Source organism: Dipodomys ordii, unplaced genomic scaffold (assembly GCF_000151885.1).
Source record: "Dipodomys ordii isolate 6190 unplaced genomic scaffold, Dord_2.0 Scaffold219, whole genome shotgun sequence".
Taxonomy (NCBI): Eukaryota; Metazoa; Chordata; class Mammalia; order Rodentia; family Heteromyidae; genus Dipodomys; species Dipodomys ordii.
This window is the reverse complement of record NW_012267435.1, coordinates 857,578-878,898: the sequence shown is the minus strand read 5'-3', so window position 1 is coordinate 878,898 and position 21,321 is coordinate 857,578. Positions and strand designations below refer to the sequence as shown.

The following is a 21,321-nucleotide window of genomic DNA, read 5'->3' as shown; positions in this document are numbered from 1 at the left end:
ATATGAATAAAGTACTGACCATAGTTAACATTTCCGTAATTGTAACAAATTACCTCACTCATGTAAAATGTTAAAAACAGGAAACTAGATGTAGAGTTAATAACAGAAAAACTTAGATGTGTACTATCTTCACAATTTTTTTCTGTAAATCTGATAATGTTACAAAATAAAAAATATATTCAAAAATAAGTTCCGAGCCAGCTGTGGTAACACACATCTGTCATCACAGTACTTGGGAGGATGAGGGTTGGAGGATTTGGAGTTTGAGGCCAGGCTGGTCTATGTAGTGAGACCCTGTTTTAATACTTTTTTTAAACAAAAGTAATATAAAGAAGTTCCTATCAGAAATCTTCTCCACAGCACACTCCATCTAATCTATCCAACCATTTCATAGTCCTCATAGTTTTCCTTAAATTTAATAATCATAGGCATCAATAGTTATGCTCAAATGCCAATCATTTCCAGATAGAGAAATTCTATTGCAACCAATTCCTAAATTATTAACCATACTTAGAAAATAAGGTCATTTCCATATCCTAGGCAACTCTTGGACTAGCAGTGCTTTGCTGGTATATGCACATCAAATTCAAATAAACTCCAAATGCTAACCAAGAAGGAGAAAAACTATAGCTCCTTTCTACCTTACTATCTAGCAAACATTTATTTATGTGCTTTTATTGCAGCAATTCTTCACTGTACTGCATCTGAATCCATGTACTCTATGAAAGTCCCTTAGTGGCTCTTGTCACATTTCTGAAGGTATATGTAATTAATTATAAATGTTTCAAAATCATTTTTGCAAGAAAAAGGGCAATGAGAATAAGATTAGAATTGATTGCTTCTTAAGACAGTAAGCACTTGCAAAAGCATTAATTTGCAGAAAGTTTTTCTTTTTTAATAAAGGCTCAGGTGCATCAGGAAAACCAATTTTGGGATCCTGATTTGATCATTCTAATTAGTACAATAGTTGATAGTCTGTATTTATAAAAATGGATCATATGATCCAATGCAAATGTTCCTGAGGTCTGAGGGGCACAAGTCAGTTCTAAACTCTGGGAAAGGAATCAGGATCCAAACTGTAGAGAAATGGGTCAACCCCTGGCTCTACTGTGAAATACTGTATTAACTACAGAATTATAAGCTTAAGTCTATGTGTGATAGTAATCCACAGTTACCAATCAGTATTATAATTCCATAGAGATTTCCAATGAATAGACTGGCCCTAGATATTTGCTAGAGTTTTAGAAATTAGTATATAGTTGGAACTTGTACACCAAAAGTCAGGTAAAAGCCCATATTAAAATAAAAGTCACAACAGTAAAAACCTACATGTCATCTTGAAAAGTACAAGAAATCTTTAAACTTAAGGATAGTTGATGGTATGGAAAAACATTGTGAGTTAAAATGAGATAAAAAAATCTAATATTATATGTCAATAATCACTTTTCTTACTACATCATCAACTGTACATGACTTTTGAGTGGTTCCAAGTTTTCTGAAGTGTCACATAAAATTGGCAAATATTGCAACCAATTATATAAAATTTTCTTTAATTTGGCTTAATAATGTGATCCCTGGGAGAAGGAGTGTACAGGTCTATAAGGCCTCAAGGAAACATTTGGAGAAAGAATCTGACCCGTATTTGTCTCATCTGTATAATATGAGGGACGGGTAGGACTAGAAAGCTAATAGGATCCCTTTTTGATGCTAGAATTCTATGATTTAGTCAGAATGGACAGCTTCAGGAGGTAGTCACCTAAAGTATTTAAGCAGGGACTGGTTGAATATATGCCAAGGAAAAAAGGGTTCAATATGAAAACAACCTTTAGGAGAGAGGTTGAACTCAATCCAATTGATACAAAGCCCCCTCTTCTTACCCCAGGAGAGGAAATATGCCATGTGGAGGTAGATCTGAGGTCCAGGGCCAGGAACATAGGGGCTTATGCCCCCCAGAGAATATTACGAAACAGTCTGATTGGGCAACCAAATGTGTATGTTATGCAACCTGCTGTAACAGCTAAAACTAAATGGCTTAGGTGTCCCTAACAGTTGTAAAACACCAAACTGCTTTTTCTCTCTCACTTCTCACAAAAAAGCCTTTTATATCCTATTCAACATAGACTAGTGACTGCCAATAATGCTATGGCATAAACAAAAGTCCTTTTTTCCGACCCCTCACCTCTGGTTAACACGACCTCAGTGTGTATTTCTCATCATGTAAATATACTAAATTGTTGCTTCATGTAAACAAAAAAAAGAACAGTACAGTGCAGCTCCTGAAGATTCTGTCTCAACAGGCTGCCATTTGAAATGAGGTTTATGATTACCAGCACTTTTCGTATCCTGTCCAAATGAAAGTCATCTTATTTGTTCTCAGGGTCGCCCCCAGGTTTGCTTGTTCCTGTCAGTGACCAACTTATTTTCCTAGAACACTTTTTCCCCCTACTGACCTGTCTTTGTGTGCTTTGAATATTTGTCCAAATGTAACCTAAGAAGCTGTAATTGTGCCACAAAAAATCTTTAATCCTGAAAGAGCAGGAAGAGAAAGAGGAGAAAGACAAGAAGGACCCTTCATCCTCTTTGATGGACTTATGAAGAAGAAACCAGCAATGTCTGAAAACAAAATTGTAAGAAGAAAACTGGATTGAATCTACAAAACCTTTAAGTTTGGTATGAGACTCAGCTTATTCACTAAGAACATGCCCTACATTTAGGACCCAATTCTCTGTCAATCTTACCATTCAACTGCATTGTTATGCTCCCTCCATGTAGGAACATGAAAAAAAAAGTCATTTTAGGATACTACCACTGCCTTAAGTACTGATTAAAAATATAGATATATATATATGGATAAAAGTTCTAGAAAACGAGAAAAAATAGGGTGGGGAGGGGAAGCAGCGTATGTTTGTTCACAGCCTTGAGTTTTGATTCCTGTTTTGTTATTGTAGGAAAAATGTCTATATCTGAATAGAGGGTCTGGGGAAAGGGGCAGCCATGGGTGCCGCACTGGAATTCAACCCATGCGGAGGTTGAAAAAACTGAAGTCTGGACAATGGAGAGGTGAAGGTGGAATATGAAGAGCCCCATGGGAGACCAGACAGCTTTTTAGTCTCCTCAACCTGGCTCAGTAGGCTGCTCCAACCCCATCCCCGAGGCAAGTAGAGGTCAAAGAGGACAAACTGGTCACGATCTCAGCACCCACACAGGAGACCAGTGCAGCTCCTCTAGTGTGGTCTGCGGTGCTCACATGGTGTCATGGCGCCGGCGGTGCAGAGACAAATGGTCAGAGCGAGAAAAGCTGCGGTTGCAGTCTGTACACCGAAAGGGCTTGATGCCTGTGTGCTTGCGGAAATGGCGGGTGAGCTCATCCGAGCGTGCGAATTTCCAGGAGCAGCCATCCCAGGTGCATTTGTAAGGCTTCTCTCCTGAAAACAAAACATGGCAGAACAAAGGGAATCAGAGAGGCGATGGATGCCTGGCTAGTAGCACTGCAGTCAAAGATGAGGCAATCATTTTAAAAAGGCATGCTCTTGTTCACTTTTGCAAATTAATTCTATCATGCACATCATGATGTATTGAAATAATGGATGCATTCTGGATTTGGTTAAATGAAGCTAATTAATATATGCATTAGCATCACATACTTTTTTACGGTGATGAGGACACTTTTAAAATAGACATTTGTGAACTAAGTGCTGGTGGCTCATGTGTGTAATCCTACCTACTCAGGAAGCTGAGATCTGAGGATTGCAGATCAAAGCCAGCCTGGGCAGGAAAGTCCATGAAACTCTTAACTCCAACTAACCACCAAAAGAATGGAGTAGAGCTGTGGCTCAAGTATTAGAACAAAAAAAAACTCAGAGACAGCACCCAGGCCCTGAGTTCAAGCCCCAGAACATATATATATATATATATATATATATATATATATATATATATATATATATATATATATATGTACAGAGAGAGAGGGAGAGACTCATAGATTTTCAATAATTAATACACTGTTATTCATATAAACGCTAAGATGTCAGAGTGGAAAGCATATAGGCCCTGGATTAAATAGATGTTTGAAATCTAGCTCAATCATACCCTCTGTGATCTTACATAATCACTTTCACCTGGCCAAGTCTGTTTACTCATCTTCAAAGTGGGTAAAAAGATCTCACAGGGTTCTGAGATTTTCTCTTTTTCTAGCTAGGAAACAAAAGAACTAGGATCCAAACTCAGGTTTTAGACACTTTCCACCCTGCTATATTGAACTAATGGACTAACTCTGCTAATTCCTCCAATTGAATATTTAAAATGGTACAGGGAAGATTGCATTCTAAGGCCAGTCTAGGGAAAGTAACAAGATGTTATCCAAAAAAAATACAGACAAAACAGGGTAAGGGGGCAAACCTCAATGGGTAGACCACCTAACTAGCAACCATGAGTCCTTAAACCTCCAGTACTAAAATTACCCCCATTATATGTACGGTCACATACTACACATTTATATTCTAAGGTCAAAGTCAATATAAATACACTTAAGTGTAAATTATTAGAAGAATAATACACTTAAGTGTAAATTATTAGAAGAATTACTAACAGTGAGGGAAGTGAATGAAGATAGAGATGCTGAAGAGAGAACTTTTAATTTTGCATCTTTTGTACTATTTGAATGTTTTGATACCAGGATATATTTTATCTCAAAAAAATAAAAAAGAAAGAAGTTATATTTGCACAAATATTAATTATGGTTAAGTTTGAGCTATAATTATGGTAATAAATGCTTTCATTTTAGTACATTTTTTCTGTTCCTCATCTGTTACAATGAGCAATCTTAATTTTATAATCAAAAACAAGGAATATTGCAGACACGAACTGCATCGTATTCTAACCATCTCTTCTGAATCTTTCCTTTTCTTCTTTATAAATTTTCCAGGGCATTTACATTGTTGCTGCTTTAAATTTTGTTTCTATGTACTGTTTTCCATCTTACTGCTCACCACCCACGTATTAGCTAATTAACTGTATAGCTTTCAGGTACTGAATAATAGAATCCAACCAGATTCACAGGCTTGGACAATAACCAGGCAACTGTTTTGATGATCAAAGATGCCAATTACTAATAATATCATTATTCTGAAATTGCTGCATTGGTTTCTAAGAAGAATGAGAAAGGGATGAGTGTATTGAGACCAACGAAACATTATGAAATGAGATGTAAAAGCTACTGAATGACTATTCATATGCACACACAGGGAAAAGGCTAGAAGGCTGTACAGAAAAAAAATGAAGGAGATTTTCTGAGACTGTGGAGAGTGTGAGATTTTCATCTTTTGTTCTACAATATTATACCATTTCCAAACATCTCAACTGTTATATTACTATGGAAATATTTTGTTGTAACATAAACAATTTCTCCTGAGAGTTCCTATCTTCACTACATCCAGATGAAGAAAATTTGGCTTGTAAAGCAGTGACACCCTGTGGCAATCAAGGCTTATTGCTCATCACAAAAATTACAGAAATTCAGCAGAAACCTATCTTTCTATTTTAAGAACAGTTATCACATATTAATTACATTGTGTTTATTATCATTAAACAAACCCTTGTTTAAGCTAACTTCATATGACACATTTCATCACGTCCACCAATGCTATCATTTGAAGAACAAAATTTATATAGGAAAAAATAATTCATTATATAAAACATACACAGTAAATATAAGATAAAGACAGTGTGACTAGGCATTGAAATGGAGGCATTGGTAGGTTTTAGATGTGTGGACCAGAAAGCAAAAATCAGCCTAATCACTGGGTAGCACAAAGTTTCATAAGGCAAAAGGTGAATGGTTCAGCCATCCTGTAGTATTACAGAATTACTAACAGATGATCCATATTACAAAATCTAAGTGGAAAAAGTTTGGATTAAAACAATGAGGAAGGGAGGGAGGAAGGAAGGAAGGAAGGAAGGAAGGAAGGAAGGAAGGAAGGAAGGAAGGAAGGAAGGAAGGAAGGAAGGAAGGAAGGAAGGAAGGAAGGAAGGGAGGGAGGGAGGGAGGGAGGAAGGAATTTGGACTTAGGCAAGTAAGGCAGTAATACACCAAAGGTGAGGTGGGCAAGGGGAGTTGTTGCCCTATGTGAGGCTATAATGAACAGAGAAGTTGAAAACAGACTCAAAATATGTGTGTGTTTAGGGGAAAACAAAGGAGGTAACAATGCTTGATAGGAAATGTACTCATTACCTTACTCCTGTAACTGTAATCCCTCTGTACAGTATTTTTACAATTATACATATATACATATATATATATATATATTTTAAACACACTAGTACTGGAGCTTGAACTCAGAGCCTGGGAGCTTTTTTGCTCAAGACTAGCCTTCTACAACTTGAACCACAACTCCACGGCTGACTTTTGGAGATAAGAATCTCACAGACTTTCCTGTGCAGGCTGGCTTCAAACTGAGATCCTCAAATCTCAGCCTCCTGAGTAGCTAGGTTTATAAGTGTGAGCCACTAGTGCCTGGTTTCACTTCCTGTCTTTTGATGATTAATTGGAGATAAGAACATTTTGGATGTCTGCCAGAGCTGGATTTGAGCCATGATCCTCAGATGCCAGTCTTGTGAGTTAAAGGTTATAGGTGTGAGCCATCAGCAGTGAGTAAAATTAATCTTTTTATTCTCATCATTTACAAATTTAAAATCATGTCAATAATCTCCCCACCAGGATAGAGAGCTTCTATTGCTATCCCTTTCTTGTTATATCTCTTAATTCAGGCAATGGTTGCCTGTTGATGTAACAATGCAGATTTTTAAACTCAAGAGTGACTTAGTCAAAGTTCCATCTCAAAACTATTTAACCATAATGTTGGAAGGTAAAAGAAAGTGGAGGTATGGCTCAAGTGGTAAAGCACAAGCCTTGAGTGAAAAATGGATAAAAGTTAACTGAATATAAAGTAGGTGATCAAATTAGTTTTGTTGAATTAATATAGGACTCAAGAATAAGTTTTTAAGTGTAAAAGGGGACAAAAGAACTGAAATTGAAAGAATGTTAATTTAGACCCAGAGGATCATTAGATTAAGCCTATATTGAAATAAATTGGAAAATCTAGAAATGGATAAACTTCTAGACACAAATAATCTACCAAACTGAAACTGAGAGGATATTAAGAAGCATAATCTAAGATAAGCAATGATACTGAAATAGTAAAAGTTTCCAATCAAAAGTTTAACCATGTGCCACTGGCACACACCTGTAATCCTAGCTACTCAGGGGGCTGAGATATGAAGACTGATGTTTGAAGCCAGCCTGCACAGAAAAAAACTGTAAAATTCTTGTACAATTAACCAGCAAAACCAGAAGTGGAGGGGTTTATATGGTACAGTGCCAGCATTGAGTGAAAAAGCTAGACAAAAGCATGAGCCTTTGAGTTCAATGACCAAAACTGTCTTTCGTTCCTTCTCTCCTTTTTGGTAAGTCATGGGGCCTGAACTCTGGGCCTGGGCACTGTCCCTCAACTCTTCAGCTCAAGGCTAGCACTCTACCACTTGAGCCATAACACTACTTCTGGTTTTTTTCTGCTTATGTGGTACTGAGGAATCAAACCCAGGGCCACGTGCATGCAAAGCAAGCATTCTACCACTGAGCCACCTTCCCAGCCCTTCCTTCTGTCCTTCTTTTTCTTTCTTTCTTTCTTTTTCTTTCTTTCCTTCCTTCCTTCCTTCCCTCCTTTCCTTCCTTCCTTCCTTTCTTTCTTTTTCTTTCTGTCTCTCACACACATAGCATGCTTGCGTGTTTTGCACACACACACACACACACACACACACACACACAAAGTCTGGGAGCAGACAAATTAACTGTTGATTGCCAGACTTTTAAAGAAAAACTGATATCAATGCTCCCAAAATGATTCCATAAAATAGGAAAGTAAGGAACACTTCCAAACTCACCCTAAAAGCCACTATTTTCCTGATACTGAACCCTGACAAAGGGCACAAGCAAAGGGAACATTATAGGAAATATCCTTGATGGACACAGATGTAAATGTCCTCAATAAAATATCTATGAACTGAATTTTTAATCATTAAAAAGTTTGTTTACCAACTAACTTAATTTCATTCCTGGGATGCCAGGATAGATCAACCTATACAATTCAGTAAATATAACCCTGCATATAAATAGAATCAAGGATACAAATTAATGATCATCTCAGCAGATAAAGAAAACACCTATCAAAACTTCAATACCCCTTCATGATGAAAGCCCTGAAAAACCTAAGTATAGAAAGATCATACCTCAAACATAATAAATAATACTATAACTAACATTGCATTAAATAGGGAAAAACAATCATTTCCTCAAAGGCAGGAATGAAACAAAGGTGTCTACTCTCTTCACTCTGCTTTAATATAGTATGTGAATCCTAAGCCAGAGCTATAAGGCAAAACAATACAAAATATGAAGAATATAAATAGGAAAGAACTCAAATTATACCCATTTGAGTATTATATGATCCTATGCTTACAAGAAAATAAAGTCTCCATCAGAAGATTCTTAGATCCAACAAATTAGGGAAAGTGGCAAAAGGTACAAGATCAACATGCAAGCATCAATATACTTTCTATACATCAGTAAGATGTGCTGAGAAATAAATTCAAAATAGTTAAAAAAGAAGCCTAAACAAGAAAGTTAAATACCTGTACAATGAAAAATTATACAACACTAAAGAAATAGAAAAAAAACACTAAAAGATGGAATGATGCCCTCTCCATCAACAAAATTAGTATTATGAAAATGGACATACTTCTGAAAGCTATCTACAGAGTCAATACAATTGCCATTAAAATTCTAAGGACATCCTTCATGAAAGAGATAAAAATCCTAAAATTCATATGTAAGCAAAAAGACTCTATTAGAGATAGCCAAAGCAATCCTGAACACAAAAGGCTATGCTGAAGGTATCAAAACAACAGTATTACATACAGCCATATTAACAAAACCAGTTCAGCACTAGCCAAAAAAAAAAGCAAAAAAATACTTAGACCAATGGAATAGTGGATCCATCTGATTCTTGATAAAGGAGCATAAAACATACTAAGATATAAAATAGTTCCAAAGGTTCATGTATAGAAGGCTTGATCTATTAAAAAATGATGGATCACTGGATGCTGATTGCTCACGCCTGTAATCCCAGATACTCAGGAGACAGATCTGAGGATTGAGGTCCAAAGCCAGCCTGGGCAGGAAAAATCCAGAGAATAGAGATTATTTTTGTGGGGGGAGGGGTCCGGTCTTGGGGCCTGAACTCTGGGCCTGGGCGCTGTCCCTCAGCTCTTCCGCTCAAGGCGAGCACTCTACCGCTTGAGCCACAGCTCCACTTCCGGTTTTCTAGTGGTTTATTGGAGATAAGAGTCTCATGGACTTCCCTGCCTGAGCTGGCTTTGAACTGCGATCCTCAGATCTCAGCCTCCTGAGTAGTTAGGATTACAGGCGTGAGCCATCAGTGCCTGGCTATTATGACTATTCTTAATCATGTGGTTTAAGAGCCTTTGAAACTGGATTGTGGGAAGAATTTTGAGAACTTTGGAGATACAGGATTTAAAAAGAAAAGCTTATAATGCTGCAAATAGAGGACACTGTTTTGTGCCAGTCCTGGGGCTTAAGCTGAGTTCCTGGGTACTGTCCTTGAGCTTGTTTTGCTCAAGCCTCAGGGCAAAAACCCTAAAATAAGTGCTAAAAATGTATAGACTAGTTTATCTACTGCGGAAAAATTTAAGGCAGTGCAGCTTTCAAGCTATGGCATGAACATTGCTAATTGCTTTTAGACACATTTACAGTGAAAATTAGTAAGTAGCAAACACCAGAGATGGAAGATTGGGAAAACTTGCAGTTTGGCCATAAAAGGAGTGTGTTTAAAGTTGGGGCCAAGGAAAATGTGGTTCCTGAAAAACTGAGCACCATTAAAAAGATGTCAAGTCCTCTGCATCTGGACAATAGGAAAGATGACTTTGAAGGCATCTCAGGAAATGGCCAGATCCCAACTATCATAAGCTCAAGGATGTAAAGATACAGACTCACTGGAAAGACTTTAGTTTGAGAAAAGAACTCAAGGTCACCATGCTGACCCAAGACAATCTAAGGAGTATGTCCTCATGTTTACTTATTCAAACACTCAAAGGAGCTGTGGTCCAAGTTGGCTCAGTTAGAGCTAAAGCTGATAGCAGACTTCAGAGTCCTCTAAATGTTGCTGGTTTTACTAGCATGCAAAACGTAAATGTTAAAGAGAGTCGTGGAGACTTCTACACAGATTTCCAAGAAAAGCTTGGGAGGTCAGATAATATGGAGGGTTGGAATAGCTGTGGCAGCCCCTGAGAAGGTGATATGTGAAGCTGTGAAGATGGAAGGGAGACTCCAGGAAATGAGAGATGTCAGAAACATAAAACAGCAGCCTAAGAATGCTGCATACAGTATGCAGAACCAGGCGGAGAGAAAGAACATGTGGACTGCAGCCAGCAATATCATAGGGGCAGGCCTTTCCCAGCCCTTTGCTGCTCACATCATACCCTTGCAAGTCTTGGATACCAGACACACAGCTTACAACATTTATCTTTGTCCTACCAAGTTTGAGTCTTTTCTCCCATTCCTCCCTTACAAAATGAAACTATTTACTCTGTACTCTTGTATCTTTTTTAAAATTTTTTACAAAGGCTCACAGCTAAGAGCTTGCTTTGAATCTCAAGGGAGACTTGGTAGACTGTTAAATAATGTTTGAACTATTGAGACTTTGGGGGCTCTTGGAGATGGGCCAAGTAGAGACTGCTAGAGATTAGATGGAAAATCGTCACAAAAGGTCAGTTGTTTAAGGTTAGGTCACCAGCACATTAAGAGGTGAATTGAGCCAAGAACCAGTGGCTCATGCCCATAATCCTAGCTAATCAAAAAGCTGAGATCTGAGAATCAAAGGACCAAGGCAGCCAGGGCAGGAAAGTCCAGAGACTCTTACATCCAATTAACCACTGGAAAAATAAAGCTCAAAGCAGAGGTATGGCACAATTGGTAGAGCACCTGTCTTAAGCCAGAAAGCTAAGGGATAGTTTGAGGTCCCAAATTCAAGTTCCAGTATCAACACACAAAAAAGTGAATTCATCAGGATGGCTCTAATCTAATCAATTGATTAATACATTAGTGGATTCATAATTTGATGGCATTATTAGGTGGTTGTGGAAACTAGGAGAAAGTAAGTAGGCTGGAGGAAGTGGGTCATGGAAAAGTATATCTTTAATTATCTTTAAAGTGCATATCTTGTTCCTGACACCTTCCTCCTTTTCTCTCTGCTTCCTGTCCACCAAGAGGTAAGCCACTTTGCTCCACCACATGCTACCTGGCCATGTTATTTTGTCTTGTTCTGCACAGGTCCAGGAGACAAGTTTCAATGAACTAAAAATCTCTTTTTCTTTAAGCTGACTTGCTCAGGTATTTAGTCACAGTGACAAACACATCTACATTGCAGTAATGACAGCCTTTCCAACAAATGGCCCTGAAAATCCAACGTACACATGTTGAACATTTACACTATATCCCATTCCCTCCCTCTGTACAAAATATCAACTGATTCTGGGCACCAGTAATCACACCTGTAATCCTAGCTATTGAGAAAGCTGAGATGTTGCCAACCTAGGCAGAAAAGATAAGGTGACTTTTATCTCTAATTAACCAGCAAAAAAGCCCAAAGTGGAGCTTTGACTCAAGTGGTAGTGCAAAAAAACTTGAGCAAAAAAAGGTAAGGGATGGTGCCCAAGCCCTACGTTTAACCCCGGTACTGATACACACACACACACACAAAAATCAACTGAAAATAGGTCAAAGGCCTAATAAAAGGCACACAACATTGAGGAAAACATACAGGAAATACTTAAAGATATAAAAATAGGTGATGATTTCCTAAACAGGACTCCAATTGCCCAAGAAATAATATTAAGACTTGACTAATAGGATTAGGTCCAATTAAAAAGCATACACATAAGACAGGAAGCAATCAGTAGAATGAAGAGAAGCCTACAGAATGAGAGAAATATATTTGCTTCAGTGCTGTAGCTTCCTAACTAGAAAGATCTACAGGTGCACCTTAGGGATAATGACTACTCAGAAGATGCCAGACTTCATGTTTTGCTAGGCTGTTTTTAATCAAAGTTGCCCTAGGAATAAGATATGTGGATAAAAGCCACGAATGGGCCTTGTGCTCATAAGTATAAATGTTTCAGTCATTATTTCAAGACTTCTGTTCCTAACTCTCAGAGACTGTATGTATTTATATCTGCATATTGAGGTGGAATAGGGGTGGGCAGACCTGTGTGGATTCTGCGGTGAGCTTTCAGGTGAGAGCTTTTGGTATACACTTTGCTGCATCCTGCAAAATCACACTGGTGAATCCGTCTTCTCTTCAAGTCAAGTGATTCCTCTCCCTGCATTTGGGCCATTGTTGCTGGTCTGAGCAAAGAAAGAAAGATAAAGCCAAAGATTGATTTTAAAGTAGAAACAAAAAATGCTTGCATACAGTGATGCCACCTCATCCATGCTTTTAATTTATGCAAATTTAATCCTAGTTCCCCATGAGAAGAAATTATTGGGATAATGCAAGCGATTCTTTCAACAAGGCCATTCTGATGGCCGGGCGCTGGTGGCTCACGCCTGTAATCCTAGCTACACAGGAGGCTGAGATCTGAGGATCGCGGTTCAAAGCCAGCCCGGGCAGGAGAGACCGTGAGACTCTTATCTCCAATAAACCACCAGAAAACCGGAAGTGCTGTAGCTCAAGTGGTAGAGCGCTCGCCTTGAGCTGAAGAGCTGAGGGACAGCGCCCAGGCCCAGAGTTCAAGCCCCACGACCGACAAAAAAAAAAAAAGGCCATTCTGCTCAGAAAGTGAAGGTCCTTGAGAAGGCATGGGAGGTCATAATGTTTCCTTGGGGAGTTGTGTTCCCAAACAGTGTGAACATTTTACTTCAATAAGTGTCATTATTCTTGTGCTTCAAGAAATCCATTTTTCATACAACATGATGCTAAACGCAACCCAAGGACTTCCAGTTCACCTTAATACTGGAAGATCAAGTTGTTATAATGTATAGAAACAAAGATCATACAACTATAATGCATAGGAGATTTGAAGTTGTTTTCAAGGATAAAATTGATGGTGAATAATTGGAATATAACTGTAACATAACATGTACACACTTGTCCACACAAACTCACATATCATATCTGGGGAGTTTATGTACATTTTGATGTCCTCAATTTTAATTGCCTGGTAAGACTTCCTTACACATGCGAGCACACATACACACACACACACACACACACACACATACACACACAATGAATGGGAGCTTGTACATGCTCACACACATCACATAAACACAGAGACTTGAAAACAGAAGTACTTACTCATGGTGCAGTCCCTGCAGACTCTGTAAGGCTGAGGATCCACTCTCAATTGCACTCTCCTCACTATCACTTGGAATCTCCAGTGGAGACATGGACGTGGGATCAACTTTCACTAAAAATAAAAGGAGGAGTGTGAGCAGAATGTATATGATTCTGCAATCATTTTCAGGATTCTCAGTATGGCCTACATTGAGAAGTGAAAGCAAGATAGGGAAATGCAGAGGGTATAAAAAGGAGAGATGAGAGAGAAATATATGTAGGGAAGACAAGAATAACATTTTTGACAGGAAAGTAAAACCAATTTTGTCGAAAGAAGAAGAGATCAGTGGAGAAAGGAGGGCTAACAAAGAGGGTAAGTGAAGTTGAATATGCATCAAAGTAGTTTTGTTTGTATGTATGAAAATAGCCAAGCACTGTTGGCTCATAACTTCTAGCTACTCAGAAAGTTGAGATCTGAGGACTGTGGTTCAAAGCCAGTCTGGACAGAAAAAAGGCAGAAGTGGAGCTGTGACTCAAGTGATAGAGTGCCAGCCTTGAAGAAAAAAGCTAATGGAAAGTGCCCAGGTTCTAAGTTCAAGCCCAATACTGGCACACACACACACACACACAAATGCAACCTGTTGAAATTGTTTTAAGATAGAAGGAGGAGATAAGGAATGATAAAGGTGAAGATGATTGGTAAGAATACCATTTTTTTAACTAGAAAAATAATTTTTATTTACTAAAATGTGTCATGTAAGGTATTTAAAGCTTGTATTGTTTTTAATTTTTTTCTTCAAATAGATGAAGAAAAGGATTTCAACTTAACATGTCAATTTACATGTGAAATGCATCTTGATCAGTTACTGCTTCCTTCATTCTCCAGCCACCCCACCCCTCTAGCCCATCCCCATCCATATCCTTAAGTTTCCTTACTCAGTAAGCATAAATAAGCTTTGACTGACTTGGGGTAAGGACTAAAAGGACTCAAGAACTTAAAGAATTTTAACCATATTTAACCATCTTTCATCCTGAACATTCACCCTCCCTGCGGAATTTTTACCCTAAAGAGGACTTGTTTTATACTCATGTCATTCTTTCTTTTGTATTGCATGCTAGTATTCAACAGGGTTTCATCTTAGTGTTTTATAAATATACATATAAATATACATATACATATACACACGGCACTTCAATCAATTGACTCTCATTGACTCACTTTCTCCACCTCTACAACGTCTTTTTTAATTGTCAAGGTGATGTACAGAGGGGTGACAGTTACATAAGTAAGGTAATAAGTACATTTCTTATCAAACTTGCTACCCCTTCCCTCATTTTTCTCCTACTTTCCCTCCCTCACCTCCCCACCACCAAGTTATATAAATCATCCACTCTTTTTATTCAACTTTCAGTGAGTTTCATTTTGCCATCTTTACTCACAGATGCAATGTATTTTGGTATTGCTTATCCTCTAATATTCTCTTCTCCTTACCCCCCTCATTCCTTTAAACAGTACCACAAATGAAGCATATATATGCCACATTTTCTTGATCTAACGTAGAGTACTTGGGCTGTAACCAGTTTAGCTATTGTGCATACTGCTGCAATGAACATGGGTATGCAAGTGCCTCTATTATACTCAGATTACATTCCTTTGGATAAAATGCCAGAGTGATATTGCTGGATCATATGGTAGTTTTATGAATAATCTCCATACTGCTTTTCATAGTGATTACATTAGGTTAAATTTCCAACCAGGTATCAGGGCTCCTTCCGCACCTCCATTCCCTCTCCAGCTTTTGTTGCTGTGTTTTTGATGATGACCATTCTGACTGAAGTAAGATGAAATCTCAGGGTCATTTGGAATTGCCTTTCCTTTAGTGTCAGGAATGTTTTATTTAGATGTCAGGACTTTCTTCTGGTATTTATTGGCCATTTTTACTTCTTTCAAGAGGCCTGTTTTCACTTCATATTTTTGTCTGTATATTCTGGTTATGAATCCCTTTATCAGATGTATAGCTGGCAAAGATATCCTTTCATCCTGTTGGCTGTCTCTTCAATCTGGTGACAATTTCCTTTGCTGTGCAGAAGGGGTTTTTTTTTTAGTTTAATACATCCCATTTATCAGTCCTTGCTCTCATTTCTGATTTATTGAAATTCAGGGGAATACTGTCTATGCCACTATGTTCCAGTGTTTTCCCTATTCACTCCTGTATCAGTTTCTAATTTTCAGGTTTTATATTAAGATCCTTGATCCACTTTTAATTGATAATTGTATAGAGATAGGGGTGTAGATTCAGTCTTCTGCATATGGATGTTCAGTTTTCTCAACATCATTTATTGGAGAGGTTGTGTGTTTTCCAACATATATCTTTGGTTCCATTGTCAAATGTTAGGTGGATGTAGATATATGAATTTATTTATGGGTAGTCTAGTCTGTTCATTAGTCTTTGTATCTGTTTTTGTGCCAGTACCATGCTCTTTTTGTTACTATAGTTCTGAAATATAATTCAAAGTCTGCAATTGTGGTACCTCCAGCATTGCTCTTTTGCTAGAGTCTTGGGCTATGGAGTTTATGCTTCCATATAAATTAAGGATTAAGTTATCTGTTTCTGTGAAGAGTGACATTGGGATTTTGATGGAGATTGCACTGAGTCTACGGATGGCTTTCAGTGCTATGGCCATTTTCACATTGATTTTGCCTAATCTATGAGCATCAAGGTCTATATTCTTATGTCTTTTTCATTTTCCACCTTCAAATTCTTATACTTTTCATTGTAGAGGTCTTTTACCTCTTTGGCTAAATTTATTCCTAGTCATATTTTTGACATATTGTGAATAGAGTTATTCTTCTGAATTCTTTCTCTGTCTATTCATTATAGGGGTACAGAAAAGCTATTGAATTCACTTTCTTTTTTGCTTTATTGCTGAAATTGTTTATCAATGCTAGGAGTTTGGGGGTAGAATCTCTAGCATCTTTAGGTATAGGATCATGTCATCTGAAAATAAAAATGATTTGACTTCTTCCTTCCCATTCTTGATCCCTTTTATTTTTTCTCCTGTTTTATTGCTCTGACTAGAAATTTGGCCTAGAACTTGTGAGCCTCCTACTGAATTACAGGGCTGTATCACCCAGCTCATTCTACATTTCTTTCTGTGGTACCAGATTTGAACTCAGGGCCTCACCCTAGCTAGACAAGTGTTCTGTCACTTAAGTCACATCCTTAGATTCTCAATTTTTGCTTTGTTTTTTAAAAACTAGAAGATTTTGCTCAAGGCCAGCCTTGGATCATAATCTTCATACCTACAACCTTTCTCATAGGCAGAATTATAGGTCTGTCCCACCACACACACCCATTTGTTGAGATTAGATTCCCTTAACTATTTACCTAGGCTGGACTGGAACTGCAATCTTTCTAATCTCTACCCCCTAAGTAGTTTTGATTGCAGGCATGAGCTCCCATTATCAGGTGAGCATATACCTTTAAGCATTGATGGGATATGATTTTTCAAAGTGTTTATGAAGATTACTCTTGAAGCAAGAAAAACTGGAGGGAATGAAAAGTTTCAGAAGATAGAATGACTCAGAGGGAGAATAGATGGGTAATGTTGATACTCACCTGATCCAGCATTTTTGCCATCTCCTCCAATGAGTGGGACCGTAATTGCTGCAGGGCTCCCATCTGCAGGCAAATTGGTATACACCATGGGCAGAGACTGTACTACCAATGGAATGGTCTTTAGTCCACCTATTTTATTTGGCAGACTGACTGAGGGGATGGTGTGAATCACATGTAAGATCGGTTGGCCACCAGTCCCCTGAGAGGAGGCTAGGATAGAACCAGGAGTCAGAACAGCAGGGATGTTTGCTGAAGTGCTCGTGTCAGCTGTTGAAGTGGATACCACAAGAGCCTGGGGAGCAGACAGTGGCTTGGGAGGACGTATTGGAGCTTGCAGCATGCTAGCAGGCTGGAGAGGAGCCTTAGGTTTATGAAAAGAAAGATCAACTGGTTCCACCTGGGGTAAACTGAAATCATTGGCCAGAAGTTCTTCTGGGGGTTCAATCTTGATGTCATTAAACAGAGCTGGGTTCTCCATGGAGCTCGTATCCAGGAGCGGTGGAGATGTCATACTACTTCTATCTGCCGTCACAGGGTGATCTCTCAGTTGGATAGTACCCTAAAAGAAACAAACAAATGAGAGATGCAAAATAACTATTCAGCCAGGTGGCTCATACCTGTAATCTTAGCTACTCAGGTGGCTGAGGTATGAGGATTCCAACTAGAAGGCAGCCTGGGCAAGAAAGTCCATGACACTCTTATCTCCAATTAACCACCAAGAATAAAAGCCAGAAATGGAGCTGTGGCTCAAGTAGTAGAGCACTACCTTGAGCAAAAAGCTAAGAGATAGGGTTGGGAAGGTGGCTCAGTGGTAGAGTGCTTGCCTTGCATGCATGAGGCCCTAGGTTCGGTTTCTCAGCACCACATAAACATAAAAAGCTGGAAGTGGCACTGTGGCTCAAGTGGTAGGGAGCTAGCCTTGAGCTAAAGAGCTGAGGGACAGCGCCCAGGCTCAGAGTTCAGGCCCCACAACCAGCAAAAAACAAAGCTAAGAGACAGCACCCAGGCCCTGAATTAAAGGCCCTTTGTCCCAGGACGGGGACACACAGGATAAAAACCAGCTATTGTTAGTACCCTAAAAAGGCAGGTGAAGCCAGTCACCAATGGCTCAGGCTTCTCTTCCTAACTATTTAGGATGCTGAGATCTGAGGATCATGGTTCAAAGACAGCCCAGGCAGGAAAGTCTGTGAGACTCTTATCTCCAAGTAATGAGGTAAAAACTGTATATGAAGATTTGGCTCAAGTAATAGTAAGCCAGAGTCCCAGCTAAACAAGAATACAAGGCTCTGAGTTCAAGCCTTAATACTAGCATCAAAAAAAAAAAATCCTTCCCCAAACATGAAATTCCTTGTCCTCTGAATCCTGCAATTTCATTTAAATTCTTATCATATTTCCACATTTCTCATTTGTCTTTTTGGCAAACAAGTTCTGTCCTCAGATTAAAGAGGCAGAATCCAAGAAATCTATAAGGAAGAATAAATCAAGGATACCTTTATCATATTCTTTCATGGTCCTCAATGATATTAAAAGTAAAGTCAATTGAAAGCCTAAGACATGGTCATATGTAATATTATTATCTATATGGAAGTGGCTTATGGATACAGATGTACAAATAGATGTAATTTTCCAATATACAATAAGGAGAGACCTTGCTAAATTTTCAGGGACTTTCTGGACTATATATTGTAGGCCCAGAAACCTAGGGAAGCTGAAAATTGAATCCTAAAGTGGAGACTAATTTGATAATTTTTTGCCCAAGGGGATTTTGAAGATGCTAAGTACTCTCTATGATAATGCCATTTGTATAAGGCCTCAAAATGTATTATTCAAGAATATCTAAAATAGGAACTAACAAAAGTATAGAAACAGAAGAACATGTGCAATATTCCTATTGCCCTGACAAGATATGTTCCAGGGCCTTGTACCAACAAGCCATCCTGACTTGTACTTTCGACAATTAAGCCAACCTTTTGTCTGTAAACTATTTTTTCTTTTTAAAAGTTTTTTATTTTTAGTTTTAAGTAGTTGTACAAAGGAGTTGCCATTCAACAAAGTAGTATATGAATGCAATGAATACTGATCAATGTCACCCCTTTCAACATTCTCACCCATCCTTCCCATGTCTGTCAATTCTTTTTTTTTTTTGTTTGTTTGTTTGTTTGCCGGTCATGGGGCCTGAACTCTGGTCCTGGGCGCTGTCCCTCAGCTCTTCAGCTCAAAGCTGGTGCTTTACCACTGGAGCCCCAGCACCACTTCCGGCTTTTTCTGTTTATGTGGTGCTGAGGAATCGAACCCAGGGCCTCATGCTTGCAAGGCATGCACTCTACCGCTGAGCCACCTTCCCAGCCCCATGTCTGTCAATTCTTAAGTGAAATCTTAACTGCAACAGAGCTTGACTCTCTCTTGTTACCATAGCACAATTTTGGAAGGAATTTAAGAAGTCTAATTGTGTGCATTTTAGTGTTTTAATAGTCACTTCCTTAACACATTCCATCACATTTCTCCTTTAGAACCCATCACTTTTAAGTGTGCCTAATCCATCTCAGATTTGTGCATGCATGCACATATGTGCTGGTACTGGGGCTTGAACTCAGGCTCTAGCACTCTAACCTGGCATTTTTGCTCAAGGCTGGCTTTCTACTATTTGAATTACATTTCCACTTCTGGTTTTTTGCTGGTTAATTGAAAAAAAAAGAGTCTCATGAATTTTTCTACCTAGGCTGGCTTTGAACTGCAATCCTCAGATCTCAGCCTCTGAGTAGCTATAATTACAGCCATGAGCCACCAGCAACCTCCACGTAAGATTTTTTGGTAGCTTGTGGGGCTTGAACTCGGCCTAGGCTCTGTCCCTGAGCTCTTCAGCTCAAGGCTAGCACTCTACCACTTGAGCCACAGCGCCACATCCAGTTTCCTGATGGTTAATTGGAGATAAGAGTCTCAGGGACTTTCCTCACTGGGCTGGCTTTAAACCATGATCCTCAGATCTCAGCTTCCTGAGCAGCTAGGATTACAGATGTGAGCCACCACCACCCAACCCATGTAAGATTTTTAAGCTAATTTGAGTTCGCAAAAAAAAAAAAAGTTTTGGGAAAAAGCACATAGGATCCTCTACTTCTACAAAGAAATCCAAAAAAAGCTAGATCTATTTCATAAATATATAAGATTTTGAGCATTTGGCCAAGATAGTTTTAGCTGAAAGAGTATCAGGCAAATAAACTGTTAAAAGAAAAACCCGTTTTCATTTATATGAAACAGCTCTGCTGTGAAGCTTGAAACTGGGAAAGGTAAGAGTAGAAAGAAATGAAAAAACAAAATACTCCAGACAGCACAGTAGGTAAAAAGGAGCAGAAGGAATGTTGTCATGGTAACAAGATAAAACCCAGGCTCCTCCCTAACAGAAAGGTAATAGAGGTTTTTGTAGGAGGATTTCTTCAAGCTTTGTTCCAGGTTTAAACTAATCATTTTCATGCCTGGGTTCACATATGCACAAATACACACATATCTTGTAGATATTCATCATTTAGATCAAAAAGTCAGCTTGACCATCTGAAACTCCAGTCCTTCATAAATAAGGTCAAGAAAAGAAGATTTGAAGGAGATGGATGAAGATTATTAAAGCAAGACTTAATCTAAACCTATAGGAATTTTAAATAGTTTATCACCACCATCTCAATAGAATCAGGAAATAAAGCACTGCAGGGCAGAGATAAATGATCTTTGTACGAACTAATGAGCTAGACAATCTTTTTTGTTTGTATATGCTAGTACTGGAGCATGAACTCAGGGCTTAAGAGCTGTCCTTTAGGTTTTTTTTTTCACTCAAGGCTGATACTCTATAACTTGATCCATAACTCTGGCTTTTGAATGGTTAATTGGAGTTAAGAGTCTCAAAGACTACTGCTTGGGTTGACTTCAGATCTCAACCTCCTGAGTAGCTGAGACTACAGGGCCCAGTAATCTAGGCAGACTTTTTTTTTATTGTGAAAATACTGTATGAGGAGTTACAATTACATGGGCAAGATAATGAGTACATTTCTTATCAAGCATTGTAGCCTCCTCCTTTGTTTCCCCTTCCCATCCCTTCCCGTCCTCCCCCCGCCGCCCCCTCCCCTGACCCAAAGAAATTAGGATACACAGCAAATCAAAGAAAGATTGGACAAATGGGATTGCATGAAATTGCAGAGCTTCTGCAAAACAAAGGACATAGCTAGCAAGATCAATAGAAAGCCCACGGATTGGGAGAAGATCTTTACTAGCCATACAACGGACAAGGGTCTCATATCTAAAATATA

The 21,321-nt window shown here is 38.6% G+C and overlaps 1 protein-coding gene and 1 pseudogene across 1 annotated transcript in view; one reads left to right on the top strand and one right to left on the bottom strand.

The window, feature by feature from the left end:
- LOC106000463 overlaps positions 1–3,077 on the top strand; it is a 143,473-nt pseudogene extending 140,396 nt beyond the window's left edge.
- A 166-nt stretch (positions 3,078–3,243) lies between these two features.
- Klf8 (Kruppel-like factor 8) overlaps positions 3,244–21,321 on the bottom strand; it is a 26,302-nt gene continuing 8,224 nt past the window's right edge. Inside the window, exons 3-6 of the mRNA XM_013035756.1 lie at positions 17,030–17,588; positions 13,431–13,542; positions 12,339–12,478; positions 3,244–3,425 (exon numbers count right to left, since the gene is read on the bottom strand). Coding sequence (XP_012891210.1) covers positions 3,244–3,425; positions 12,339–12,478; positions 13,431–13,542; positions 17,030–17,588 — 993 coding nt within the window. The remainder of the gene's footprint in view (positions 3,426–12,338; positions 12,479–13,430; positions 13,543–17,029; positions 17,589–21,321) is intronic.